The sequence below is a fragment of the Panulirus ornatus genome, chromosome 10 (genome assembly GCF_036320965.1).
Source record: "Panulirus ornatus isolate Po-2019 chromosome 10, ASM3632096v1, whole genome shotgun sequence".
NCBI lineage: Eukaryota > Metazoa > Arthropoda > Malacostraca > Decapoda > Palinuridae > Panulirus > Panulirus ornatus.
Genome location: NC_092233.1, coordinates 7,864,945 through 7,879,157, shown reverse-complemented (window position 1 = coordinate 7,879,157; position 14,213 = coordinate 7,864,945). Strand labels below are relative to the sequence as shown.

General features: G+C 45.4%; 2 protein-coding genes across 12 annotated transcripts in view; one reads left to right on the top strand and one right to left on the bottom strand.

Moving 5' to 3' along the window:
* LOC139750769 (uncharacterized) overlaps window positions 1-14,213 on the top strand; it is a 284,624-nt gene that overhangs the window by 116,344 nt on the left and 154,067 nt on the right. For 8 of the 11 annotated variants that reach the window (XR_011713215.1, XR_011713217.1, XR_011713220.1 and 5 more), the window contains one exon: window positions 3,432-3,565. Coding sequence is in view for 5 of the 11 variants with exons in the window: in XM_071665492.1 (XP_071521593.1) it covers window positions 3,432-3,565 (134 nt within the window). In the remaining 6 variants the exon portion in view is untranslated. Of the gene's footprint in view, window positions 1-6; window positions 845-3,431; window positions 3,566-14,213 lie in introns of those variants that run through there. The other 3 variants (XM_071665494.1, XM_071665496.1, XM_071665491.1) reach the window with 1 other exon arrangement.
* The window catches only part of LOC139750768 (cyclin-dependent kinase 5 activator 1-like), a 134,375-nt gene that overhangs the window by 10,990 nt on the left and 109,172 nt on the right, over window positions 1-14,213 (bottom strand). The window lies entirely within an intron of this gene.

The window sequence follows — 14,213 nt, the reverse complement described above, 5'->3', positions numbered from 1 at the left end:
GTACGTTACTACTGTGCTCTCTAGGGGCCAGTCTGCTGTATCCTGCAAGTTACAGGATGTATGCTGCTGCTTTGCTCTCTGGCCTATCTACTGTATGCCTAACCTACTGAGAAATGTGTCGCTTAATGAAGTATTTGTCAGTTAATGTATTGCCTAGCACTAGCAAAGATTCATATCTAGAAAGGTATTATTACTTTAAAAATCAAGAATATTCAAACCCAAAAATGTATTGAATGGCACCAGAAATTATTTCCATTAAGAACTGTGTTACTGTATATCAAGGAATGCGGTGAAATCAAGAAAGATTAAGTTGTATAGAGGTATCAATCAATAAATATAAGGATAAGTTCCAGTTTAGGGGCACCACAGAGAGAACTTATCAATATGGAAGAAATACATATCAATAAAATACTTGTACTTTAAGTAAGCGATTTAGACCGGGGAAACGTGAATTGGAGCACTTCATTGTATGCCATGATTTGAATAATGATATGAGAGCCAAGATGATCCAGGGAAATGTTGGGGAAAACGTAAGGAAGACACTTATGAATCAACAGACACCTATGAAAGCCTCGCCAAACTTTTCATAGTAAACTAAGTCTTTTTTTTATATATATATATTTTCAATGATAATTGAAAAACAAAAAATAATTACGTTATTATGCGTACATTCAATTGCTGGGAAGTTTTGGTTCATTCAGTGAGTTTGTCACTCACTGTTTACGTCACACAACGACCTGGAGCCAAGATGGCAGAAGGAAGTGGACAATAATATCTGTGGTACATACATTTCGAGTTATGATAGTGATTACTGAAGTACATTATGGCTCCTTCGTTAGGCCAGGTAAGATTTTCATAGGTTCCCTTAATTTATGTGAGTTGTTTGATTTTACTTCACTTTTCACCACATCATCATAGTCTATAAAGCACTTCATATGAAAAAAAATTATATATGATGTAACAATTCATGCTTTTGTGGTGTACATCACATTTACTAGCAATGGAGAGTCCATTGATATGCTTTTCACCCCCAAAAAAGGGTTATAAATGTGGTGCCCTTAAACTGGAAACAGTTATAATATGTGGTGCCCTTAAACTGGAAAGTAACAAAGATAACTATCATTAAAAGTATTTATGAAAGGCACATTATATTTGGAAATGTATAACAACAAAACATGAAACACATAAGATCATTTGAGATATTACTTCACATTAAGTAATTGTATTATATTAGAAATATACTTAATGAAATATGTTAATGCATCAGACCCTGAAATATACTGCCATAGACAGAGGGGGTCTATTTTCACTCAGCCATGAATATATAACATGACAAATGTATAAGCATAAGATACAAAGTATATTACATGATATGTCATATCAAGATATACTTTACAGTACCTTACACTTAGATAAGGGTTATCTGGGAACAAGAAATGTCTCATTTACCACAAAGTGTTATTTATAACTTCAGATCAAGAAATTTATTACCAATGTTACCCCCCCCCCAGTTTATGAAATATATGTGACCCCCAGATGAAGAAAAATACTACCCGTAAAATTATATTACCACAGATTAAGAAGTTATTACCCCCAAACCAATAAATGTATTACTCCAGATTAAGAAATTATTACCACAATCCAAGAAATGTATTACTCCATATTTATAGATTATTTAATTACCTCAAGCCAAGAAATATATTACCCCAAACCAAGAAATGTATTACTCCAGATTAAGAAATTATTAAGAAATTATTGCCTGAAACCAAGAAATATATTTCTCCAGATTAAGAAATTATTCCCTCAATCCAAGTAATGTATTACTCCATATTTATAGATTATTTAATTACCTCAAGCCAAGAAATATATTACCCCAAATTAGAAATGATTACCCCTAAGAAATACCCCAAACTAAGAAATGTATTACACCAGATGAAGATTCACTACCCATGTGTAAAAATATAATGCACGAGTCTTGCCCATACTTAGAAATATGCTCAAGAATATATGATATATATAAACCAAGAATCATATTACCTCAGAGCAAGAAATATGTTACCTTTAATGTAACGTTACCTTATCAAGAAATGCTCCTCAGGTTAAGAAATATATTACCCCCTGATCTAGAAGTATTTCCTTGTTCAAGAAACATATCAAACCCCAGGTAGGAATATATATTATCCCCTAACCAAACCCCAGGTAGGAATATATATTACCCCCCTGAACGAGAATGGCGTTATTTCAAGAAATATATTACCCCATCCAATGATATATATCATCTCGGATCGGGAAATATATCACCTCAGTTCAAGAAACATTTCGTTCGAGTTGAAATATAATGGTATCTTAGGAAATGGATTACATCACATGAAGCATGTTATCTCGTCAAGATGTTATGTTATCTTATCCTAGCTCGAATTACCTCGCATCACAAAACATATTTCGCCAGATCAGTAAACGTATTACCCCAGATTAAGAAATATATCATCCTATATATATATATATATATATATATATATATATATATATATATATATATATATATATATATATATATCACCCGTTTTGCCAGTTTGATACAAACACGGATGTATAATAACAGCATGCTGATAGCCATTAATGATCACTACACACACGCACACACACACACACACACAAAGAGGCCGCCGTGATGTAGAGGTTAGCGTTGCTGACCATGGGTCGGCACGGACACTCGTAGATTCGAATCCTGGGCGCGGCACTTGGCCCACACCCAAACCAGGTGTTCATTTTTCCCGCGAGGTTGATTGATAAATGGGTACCTGGCTTAGTGCTGTGTTTGTGTACACATACAGGGAATTGGTACGTAGTAGATATCTGTAAGGGGAAAAACGGGACAATATAAGTGTAAAACTCTCTCCCAGTAACACACACACACACACACACACACACACAAACACACACACACACACACACACACACACTCGAAGGATAGAACAGGGGACTTAAGATGATTAATTGATTCTGAAACTTGTAGAAAAGATGTAAAGAAATGCATTGTAGCTGTAGTATAAGCGTTGTGGATGAATAGCATAAACGGTGAAGGCAGACAGCACAAAAAGAAAAAAAGAGAGAAATTAGTGTGATAGTTAAAGAATTATAAGAGATGGGGGCGTCATGAGTGTAGATATCATCCGGTACAGTTGAAGAGATGGGGGCCCCCACCAATGTAGGCCACCGTCCCCATTCAGTTTTTTTTTTTCTTTTTTTACACAATTTTAGGTAGGCCATCACTTGTTAGGGAACATTTACACCAGTTATAATTTTTTTTTTTGTACCATTATTTAAAAGGAGCTTGGTGAAGATATTATTTATTGTTGTGACTCATAGGGTGTTTATTTTCACGTTGTGTTATGATATTCATACCACTAAATTACGTTACTTTCCCGTAGGTCGTCAGCCGACATCGATCCCCGGCTGTGTGAGTGAGGCTGGAGGTACAGATCCGCTGCACGTTCTCGCCATGTTTACAAACACCAGCGGAGGTCGGCCATCCAGGCCAAGCTGGTCGCTCGATATGTCAAAGGTCAGTTACCAGGCCACAACTACAGATGGAGTTCTGTTATAAAGGCTCGTTTGCTAGACTGTCGTATCTTTATAAAGGCACGTATACTAGACTGTCGTGTCTTTATAAAGGCACGTATACTACACTGTCGCATCTTTAGAAGGGCACGTATACTAGACTGTCGTATCTTTATTAAGGCACGTATACTAGACTGTCGTGTCTTATAAAGGCACGTATACTAGACTGTCGTATCTTTAGAAGGGCACGTATACTAGACTGTCGTGTCTTTATAAAGGCACGTATACTAGACTGTCGTGTCTCTATAAAGGCACGTATGCTAGACTGTCGTGTCTTTATAAAGGCACTTATACTCCTAGACTGTCGTGTCTTTATAAAGGCACGTATGCTAGACTGTCGTGTCTTTATAAAGGCACTTATACTCCTAGACTGTCGTATCTTTAGAAAGGCACTTATACCTATAGCAAGACGGTCGTGTATTTAGACACTGTACGCGTTCGTCAGCAACATTCATCCAGAACACAGTCTCCCCCCCCCCCCCCGCCCCGCCTCCTAATGGGTCAATAAACTTTGATAAATTCATGCAAATCCTGGAGAAATGATCGGTCCTTTGTTGAAGTCCCCAAGCCTTCACTAAACTGTTTACCCTCAGCCTCCTCCACACACGCCTCTGGTCCTGCTTCTTCTCTGTGGAATGCCGCAGTTCTGAAGCATTACTCCACAAAAGGAAGATATATCCTGGAAATTCATACCCTGTCGAAAATAAATGAATTATCCAGACGACCTTCTGGGGGAAATGGCGACCCTTAAGAATGCGATGGAAAGGAAAGATTCTTTCTTATTTTTTTTTTTTTTTTTTTTTTAAGAAGTGATATGAAACTGTAATGATGATGGAGGTGATTTTTCTTTTTTTTTTTTTTTTTTATCCTCACAGAGATTTTTATGACCGGGTGTTCAGGGTTTTAAGAAGGCAAACATAGCGGGCGTTGGGTCAATATAATTCTGGATGGATGGCGGGTGCTCGTTTTCTAAGGCCCCACAGAGTGGGTGCGGGTTGAAAGAGGTTTCAGGTGGCAGGTTTCTAGAGGTTCCAGGTGGTGGACGCCGAGGGATTTGTAGGTAGTTTATGCCAGTGGCTCCAGGTAGTAGATGCTGCATTCCAGAAGTTCTTGGCGGCACTTGCTGAGTCCCAGTGACACCAGATGGTGGATGCTCAATGAGGAAGTTCCAGTTTAGGCGTTCTGGGGGCTCCTGTTGCTAATTTCTAGAGGCTCCAGGTGCCATGTGTTTGACAAAGAAAAAGTTCCAGGCTAGGGGTTCCAGAGGCTCCAGGTTGAGGGTTCTAGAGACTTTCGTTGGCAGGTGCTGGGTGAGAAAGTTCCATATCAAGGGTTCCAGAGACTCCAGGTGGCATGTGTTTGACAACGAAAAAGTTCCAGGCTGTGGGTTCCAGAGCCTTCAGGCTGAGGGTTCTAGAGACTTTCGCTGGCAGGTGCTGGGTGAGAAAGTTCCATATCAAGGGTTCCAGAGGCTCCAGGTGGCGGGTGTTGCGTTCCAGAAGCTCCAGGTGGCGGGGTGTTGTGTTCCAGAGGCTCCAGGTGGCGGGGTGTTGTGTTCCAGAGACTCCAGGTGGCGGGGTGTTGCGTTCCAGAAGCTCCAGGTGGCGGGGTGTTGTGTTCCAGAGGCTCCAGGTGGCGGGGTGTTGTGTTCCAGAGGCTCCAGGTGGCGGGGTGTTGTGTTCCAGAGGCTCCAGGTGGCGGGGTGTTGTGTTCCAGAGGCTCCAGGTAGCGGGGTGTTGTGTTCCAGAGGCTCCAGGTGGCAGGGTGTTGCAACTGTTCCAGAGACTCCAGGTGGCGGGGTGTTGTGTTCCAGAGGCTTCAGGTGACGGGGTGTTGTGTTCCAGAGACTCCAGGTGGCGGGATGTTGTGTTCCAGAGACTCCAGGTGGCGGGGTGTTGTGTTCCAGACTCCAGGTGGCGGGATGTTGTGTTCCAGAGGCTCCAGGTGGCGGGGTGTTGTGTTCCAGAGGCTCCAGGTGGCGGGATGTTGTGTTCCAGAGACTCCAGGTGACGGGATGGTGTGTTCCAGAGGCTCCAGGTGGCGGGGTGTTGCAACTGTTCCAGAGACTCCAGGTGGCGGGATGTTGTGTTCCAGAGGCTCCAGGTGGCGGGGTGTTGTGTTCCAGAGGCTCCAGGTGGCGGGATGTTGTGTTCCAGAGGCTCCAGGTGGCGGGATGTTGTGTTCCAGAGGCGCCAGGTGGCGGGATGTTGTGTTCCAGAGACTCCAGGTGGCGGGATGTTGTGTTCCAGAGGCTCCAGGTGGCGGGGTGTTGTGTTCCAGAGGCTCCAGGTGGCGGGATGTGTTCCAGAGGCTCCAGGTGGCGGGGTGTTGTGTTCCAGAGACACCAGGTGACGGGGTGTTGTGTTCCAGAGGCTCCAGGTAGTGAGTGGGGCCTGGGCCGTGTCCATGATGGATGGTCTCCCGTATTAAAGGTGATCAGTTAGCCGGGTGTTACCAAGCGCCTCTTTCCAGCCACATTTCGGGTCCCACAGTCTCTGGTCAGGCCAACTGGTCTGGTCTCAGGTCTTCGTTGACCTTGTGGTCTTCGTAAAGTTTTTTTTATTTATCTTTTGTTTCTTTAATTGTCTTTGCGTTGATTTATTTATTTATTCAAGCTAAAGGCTTGATTTAAGTGATAGATATCCTTCACAGAGTCCAGGCCGTGAACTAAATTGAAATATAAAGAACCAAAAGAAATAAAACAGTAGAGAATAATCTGGAGAAGAAAGAAAGAAATAAAAGTGTAGGGAAGATGTTAAAGATTTGGTGGTTTTATGTTGTATGGGAGGAAAAAATGTCATTAAGTCTTCGGTCGGCAGGAAAGGGGTTTTTATGAGACGGATTGTGAGACCAGCACTCCGGACGGGCCCTTGTGTAAGCTTGGTCTTAAGGTCTTTTTTGAGCTGGTCTTAAAGTCTTTTTTGAGCTGGTCTTAAGGTCTTTATGAGCTGGTCTGAAGGTCTTTGTGAGCTGGTTCTTAAGGTCTTTGTGAGCTGGTTCTTAAGGTCTTTGTGAGCTGGTCTGAAGGTCTTTGTGAGCTGGTTCTGAAGGTATTTGTGAGCTGGTCTTGAGGTCTTTGTGAACTGGTCTGACGGTCTTTGTGAGTTGGTTCTTAAGGTCTTTGTGAGCTGGTTCTTAAGGTCTTTGTGAGCTGGTTCTTAAGGTCTTTGTGAGCTGGTTCTTAAGGTCTTTGTGAACTGGTTCTTAAGGTCTTTGTGAGCTGGTTCTGAAGGTCTTTGTGAGCTGGTTCTTAAGGTCTTTGTGAGCTGGTTCTTAAGATCTTTGTGAGCTGGTTCTGAAGGTCTTTGTGAGCTGGTTCTTAAGGTCTTTGTGAGCTGGTCTGAAGGTCTTTGTGAGCTGGTTCTGAAGGTCTTTGTGAGCTGGTTCTTAAGGTCTTTGTGAGCTGGTCTGAAGGTCTTTGTGAGCTGGTTCTTAAGGTCTTTGTGAGCTGGTGTGACGGTCTTTGTGAGTTTATGGGCCGTCGATCCTGGTGAGCTTGCCTGAGGCTCGGATTTCTGTGGGTACAGAAGAATGAAGGTGTGTGTGTGTGTGTGTGTGTGTGTGTGTGTGTGTGTGTGTGTGTGTGTGTGTGTGTGTGTGTGTGGGCAGAAAGTGACACCCCGTCCCTCACCACTTCGAGGTCGTCCAAACACACGTAAATAACCCCAGGCACCCCTCCTCTCCACCCTCTATCCCCTCTACACGAGGGCACCACCAGCCACCCTCAAACCACACCCTCCTCCTCCTCCTCCTCCTCCTTCAGAAGAATGACTGGAATGCGATTCTTTGTGATGCCCTCTGATGTGGCGCTGTGCACTGTGTGTGTGTGTGTGTGTGTGTGTGTGTGTGTGTGTGTGTGTGTGTTGGGGTGTGTGTGTGTCTGTGTGTGTTAGGTCTCGGGGGAGAGGCTCCGTGGCCTTTCCGCCCTCCGCCCTACATCTTCCCAATGCGAGAATCACAAACGGTTGCTCTCCTGAGAGTCTCTGCGTATCCCTGGGTGAGGGCTGGTCCCGGCCCTGAGGGGTTCATGCTAGGGGGTCCCAGGAGCCTGGTGTCGGCTCTGAGGGTTCGTGCTAGGGGGTCCCAGGAGCCTGGTGTCGGCCCTGAGGGTTCGTGCTAGGGGGTCCCAGGAGCCTGGTGTCGGCCCTGAGGGTTCGTGCTAGGGGGTCCCAGGAGCCTGGTGTCGGCCCTGAGGGGCTCATGCTAGGGGGTCCCAGGAGCCTGGTGTCGGCCCTGAGGGCCTCATGCTAGGGGGTCCCAGGAGCCTGGTGTCGGCCCTGAGGGCTCGTGCTAGGGGGTCCCACAATCCTGGTCCCCAGCCTTGAGGGCTTATGCCAGTGGGTCCCAGGGCATGATCCCAGCCCTGACGGTTTACGCCAGCGGCTCCCAGGGGCTGGAACCCCTTAAGCCCTGAGGGCTGGCGGGTCATGGCGGCGGCTTTAGGGACCTCGCCCCTCCCAGGAGCTAGAAATATGCAGGGAATGTAATAAATCTAAGACAACGTCTGGGAGGATTTCAATGCAATTTGAAAAGTATTTGTGATACCTGGCCTAGGCTAGGGTGTGTGTGTGTGTGTGTCTGTGCGTGTGTGTGTGTGTGTGTGTGTGTGTGTTTGGATGCGTAACATAGGAGTAAAGACATGAGGCATAGATACAAAGGGGAAGAGACGGGGCAACACGAGCGTAAAATGTTTCCCGTAACTCATATATATATATATATATATATATATATATATATATATATATATATATATATATATATATATATATAACGTCCTTACGTTGCATAATACCCAACAGGATGTGTATCAATGAATCACCCTTACTCTACCACCATATATGTAAATGAGACTCATTCAGGATAGTTGGTTCGTATGTAAATGACCCAGTGGATGTAAATGAGTTCTAGTCACCTGTGAATAAGGCCTGCACACCTGAATTAACCCCCCCCCCCCCCGCGCTGTATGACATTAATGCCGCCGTGTGTGGGTTTACGCGAGAGGGTCAGAGTGGCGTGGCTAGACACATGAGGAGGATGGGGCGAGTTTACACTTACACACAAAGACGGGGATTGAGTTTACATGGGGACGTGGGATGACTTGGCTTGAGAAGAAAGTAGGGTGAGGACAGGATACAGCATAGGGGGGGAAGGAGGGGTTGTGGGAGAGGTTGTAGGGGTTGTGGGAGAGGTTGTAGGGGTTGTGGGAGAGGTTGTAGGGGTTGTGGGAGAGGTTGTAGGGGTTGTGGGAGAGGTTGTAGGGGTGGTAGGGGCGAGGAAGTATGGACAGAGCTACTCCTCCCTTGTTCCCCATGAGAGGTAATGACAGTGTCTTACAATGGGAAGTGCCACGTGCCACACCGGACAGTGCCACGTCTCAATGGACAGTGCCACGTCTCAATGGGCAGTGCCACGTCTCACAGGGCAGTGCCACGTCTCACAGTGGTCAGTGCCACGTCTCACCGGACAGTACCACGTCTCAGTGGGCAGTGCCTCGTTCCACGCCGGGCAGTGCCACGTCTCACACCGGACAGTACCACGTCTCAGTGGGCAGTATACCACGTCTCACACCGGACAGTACCACGTCTCAGTAGGCATTGCCTCGTCCCACACCGGACAGTACCACGTCTCAATGGGCAGTGCCACGTCTCACCACGGGCGGGTGCTGAGGGGAAACACGGAAGAGGAGATCGATCCCAGGGGCTGGCGGCGGCGTCTGGCCCGGCAGACGTGGTTTGGGGGGGGGGGGGGTGAGGAGGAGGCTGTAGGGAGGACAGAGGTGGGTCAAAGACCTCTCGTAGACGTGCGGGGAAAGGTCATAGTTCAAGGTTAGGCTACGGTGTCACGTGGGATGGGGAGGGGAGGGTGTCGCTGGTAGTGGGTGAGAGGGGGAGGTGGGTAATGGGTAGTACAGGTGAGAGGGTGTGTGGCAGGGTGGCTGCTGCAGGGAGGAGGGAGCCTCGTGGGGAGGGAGGGAGCCTCGTGGGGAGGGAGGGAGCCTCGTGGGGAGGAGGGAGCCTCGTGGGGAGGGAGGGGTCTAAACAATAACAAGGGATGAGGTGTGGTGGGAGTTGAGGGTGTGAGACTGCTTTAGGAGAGGGTGAAGTGTGTGAGGGTCATGTGTTAATTGGTGGGGTGGGGGAGGGGAAACAGGTGGAGGAGGGAAGAGGAGTTGAATATAGAGGGTGAAAGTTAGAGGGGGAGGGGAAGTTGAATATAGAGGGGGGAGAGGGAGACCATTAGGTGAGAGTTGAGGGTTGAATATAGAGGGGAGAAGTATAGGGAGAGTTGAGCGTGTAGAGAGGGTGGTTTAGGGAAGAGTTGAATATAGAGGGGAGTAGGTAAGGGAGAGATGAATAAATAGGGGACTGGAAGGGGAAAGTGGAATACAGATTGGGAGAGGGGAGAGGGGAAGACAAGTCTGGGAGAGGGAGGGGAAGACAGGTCTGGGAGAGTGTGAAACATACCGGGAAAGGGAGAGGTGGAATCAACAGTGAGGGGGAGAGTGAAGCACAGAGGGTGAGAGAGGCGGGGACACGGGTGTGAGAGGGAATAGGCAAGAATGCAATGAGGGAGGGAGGGAGAGAGGGAGTGTGTGTGTGCTGACCATAGACAAGCCCCTCACCCCCCATCCCTCATCCCACGCCACCTTGACCCTCGCTGTAGGCCTATAGCATCAGCTGGGGGGGGGGGGTGTATAACGCGTATATTGCTGGGCGTGTATTGTACCTGTCTTGCTTCCTCGGGGTCAGATGGTAAAAGGTCAGGTTATTTTGCTTTTATTTATTTTCCTCTCCTCCGTGAAATAATTTGACCAGAAGCCTGGAATGGAAAGAACGGTTGAAAAATTCGAAAGAATACGTATTGGTTGACCTTTGACTTAGCAAAAGTGGATTAAGGGCCAAAATTGTGATCCTTTCCAATATATATATATATATATCGCTATCGCGGGAAATGGCGAATAGTATGAAAAAAAAAAAAAAAAAAAAAAATATATATATATATATATATATATATATATATACGTGTATGTATATACATGTGTATGTGGGTGGGTTGGGCCATTTTTTCGTCTGTTTCCTTGCGCTACCTCGCTAACGCGGGAGACAGCGACAAAGCAAAATGAATAGATAAAATAATATATATATATATATATATATATATATATATATATATATATATATATATATGATTCATATTTCAGCAAGGAAGGATCATAAGAGAATTAATTAAACCCATTTAGGAAACACTAGAGAGAGGGAGTTTGTATTGATTTTTCGGTCTGACGTCAATTAGCCGGCGAGCATCACCTCTTACTCAACCCTCTCTCATCTTGTATGTCGAGCCCTCGGGCGTAGAGCCCCACTGTATCAATGCCATGTTTAGAGCGACGGAGGGTAGAGTTTCAGGTGCCGGGAGTTGCGGGAGCCGCCGTGGAACAAGAGAGCTACGGCAGCCACGAAGGTTATAGGTGAGGCACCTCTACGTATGACTGTAGTCTGGAGCCTTAGATTCGAGAAAAATCTACTGAACGCATTGAAAAAAAGAAATGCGTATCATTGGAATGATTACACACGTAGCAGTAATGTGTACCTACGCTTGCGAGAAAGATCTACGCTGCGCCAGACTGCTCTTGGCGCCGCCCAGTTTACGAAGCAGAATACCCGTGAACTGCGTTGTACGTGACGGTAAACTTCGTGTGGGACGCGGGAGACAGCGAGATCGTTATTGGCCGTGATGGCGGGAGGGTGAGGGAGGGAGGGAGGACGCTGGGTGAAACAGCGGCGTCCTCCCTCCCTCACTCACTCCTGGCTTCCCCTGCTGGGTACACTTGGCGAATGAGGTCGTCCTGGCAGGAGAGGAGGCTGGTGCGCGGGGATACAGACAGGCGCCTGTCAACGGTGGACTCTGTGCACAGCCCGCGTGGGAAAAGGCTCGACTGTTATAGTGTGGTTACTGCTGTTATGTGTTACGTGGAGTGAGTTGTACACTCGCGTTGCCCCCGTCTCTTAACCTTGTGTATATGTAACATGTCTTTACTCAAATATATATATATATATATATATATATATATATATATATATATATATATATATATATATATATATATATATATATATATATCAAATTTAATCGCCGTCTCCCGCGTTAGCGAGGTAGTGCAAGGAAACAGATGATGAATGGCGCAACCCAAACATATACACATGTATATACATAAACGCCCTCACACGCACATATACATACATATACATTTCAACGTATACATACTTATATATGCACGGACATTTACATATGTACATATTCATACTTTCTGCCTTCATTCTCGTCGCCATCCTGCCACAATATATATACATATATATATATATATATATATATATATATATATATATATTTTTTTTTTTTTTTTTTTTAGCTTTGTCGCTGTCTCCCGCGTTTGCGTGGTAGCGCAAGGAAACAGACGAAAGAAATGGCCCAACCCCCCCCCCCCCCATACACATGTATATACATACCTACACAGCTTTCCATGGTTTACCCCAGACGCTTCACATGCCTTGATTCAATCCACTGACAGCACGTCAACCCCGGTATACCACATCGCTCCAATTCACTCTATTCCTTGCCCTCCTTTCACCCTCCTGCATGTTCAGGCCCCGATCACACAAAATCTTTTTCACTCCATCTTTCCACCTCCAATTTGGTCTCCCTCTTCTCCTCGTTCCCTCCACCTCCGACACATATATCCTCTTGGTCAATCTTTCCTCACTCATTCTCTCCATGTGCCCAAACCACTTCAAAACACCCTCTTCTGCTCTCTCAACCACGCTCTTTTTATTTCCACACATCTCTCTTACCCTTACGTTACTAACTCGATCAAACCACCTCACACCACACATTGTGTATATATATATATATATATATATATATATATATATATATATATATATATATATATACACCAGCTCCGAGGCAAGGACGAACACTTGGGTTGGGTGTGGGCCGACTGCTGCTCTCACGATCCACACCCAGGCAGGCTGGACCCCGTGCGGGCCCGTGCTAGTTAACCCGGCTAGTAACGCAGACCACCAGGCCACGGAGGCCTGCGGTGTAGTGGTCATTGTGACCAGTAAGGCCCGCGTGGGTTGGGATCCGGTTGTGCGAGGGAAGGAAGGAAGGAAAGATCTGCTCCACACACCGGACGTCAGCAGCAGCCTGTCAGGTTGTGGGGGGGGAAAGACTAAGAAGGAAAAGATATTAGTGGGAGGATGGAGGAGTGAGGGTATAGAGGAGGTGGAGGAGGGTAATGGAGGGAATACTTTATCTATCTACCACGAGACATTACCCAAGGCCAAGAGTTAGGTTTGGTCGTGGTGGCAAGACTGTGGAGGGAAAACCGTCTAGAATTTTGCAGCGGTTGTAGCGCTTGTGTGGAAACCTACGTAGCGCTTGTGTGGAAACCTACTCTCAACGCGCGCGCGCGCGTGTGTGTGTGTGTGTGGTACTGAGGGGCTGCTGGGAGGGAGGGTCGGGTGACGTAATGGCGTGGGCGGGGCAGGTGAGGGTGAGGTGGGAGAAATGGTGCGGTGATTCTTGGAGTAACGGCTGAGCCATTATGGAACAGGATGGAACCTGCCACTATCGGTCTATGCAAATGATAGTGGCCGGTGCTTGGCTGAGTCAGGCGAGCAGATACGTTCACTGCTGAGCCTCTTCTCTTGATGTGACGCCATGATGGAAAAAGGAAGCGGAGGATGATGAAAGAATTATTATGCGAAGTAGGAAGCATCAAACACTTTTATATCTATAGTTAGAGAGGGATTAATGGACTACAATATACGAAATATCTAGAATGTGTTGGAGTCTACGCGCGCCCACCACCAAGACACCTATAAGAATGCAGAGTTCTCTGGCGCGAAACGTGTGAGAATCGTGGGGGAAAATCACATGGTAACTCATACAATAATTCACTGTCTGGACAACAGGGTAAGATTTCGAAATTTAGTTGTTTGTCTCCAGTCGGCCCTACAGACTACCGGTAAAGTCTTACGCTCTCCCGAGTTGGGAAAAGAAATAGAACGAAGTGCTAAAATTTTTATAATTTATTATTCATATATTCATAATTTATTAACCCGGAAGCCTTACTTAAGTGTCAGTTATGACGTTATCAATCACACTATGAGGGTAGATTTTTCTCGTATGTAACTTTTTTGGATTATATATATATATATATATATATATATATATATATATATATATATATATATACATATATATATATATATATATATATATATATATATATATATATATATATATATATATATATATATATATATATATATATATATTACACGAAAGTGCACTTGGGAACTTATCGTGTTTCATTTTCCCCGTGGACTCATAGGAATATATATATATATATATATATATATATATATATATATATATATATTTATTTATTTATTTATTTTGCTTTGTCGCTGTCTCCCGCGTTTGCGAGGTAGCGCAAGGAAACAGACGAAAGAAATGGCCCAACCCACCCCCATACACATGCATATACACACACGCCCACACACGCAAATATACAGACCTATACA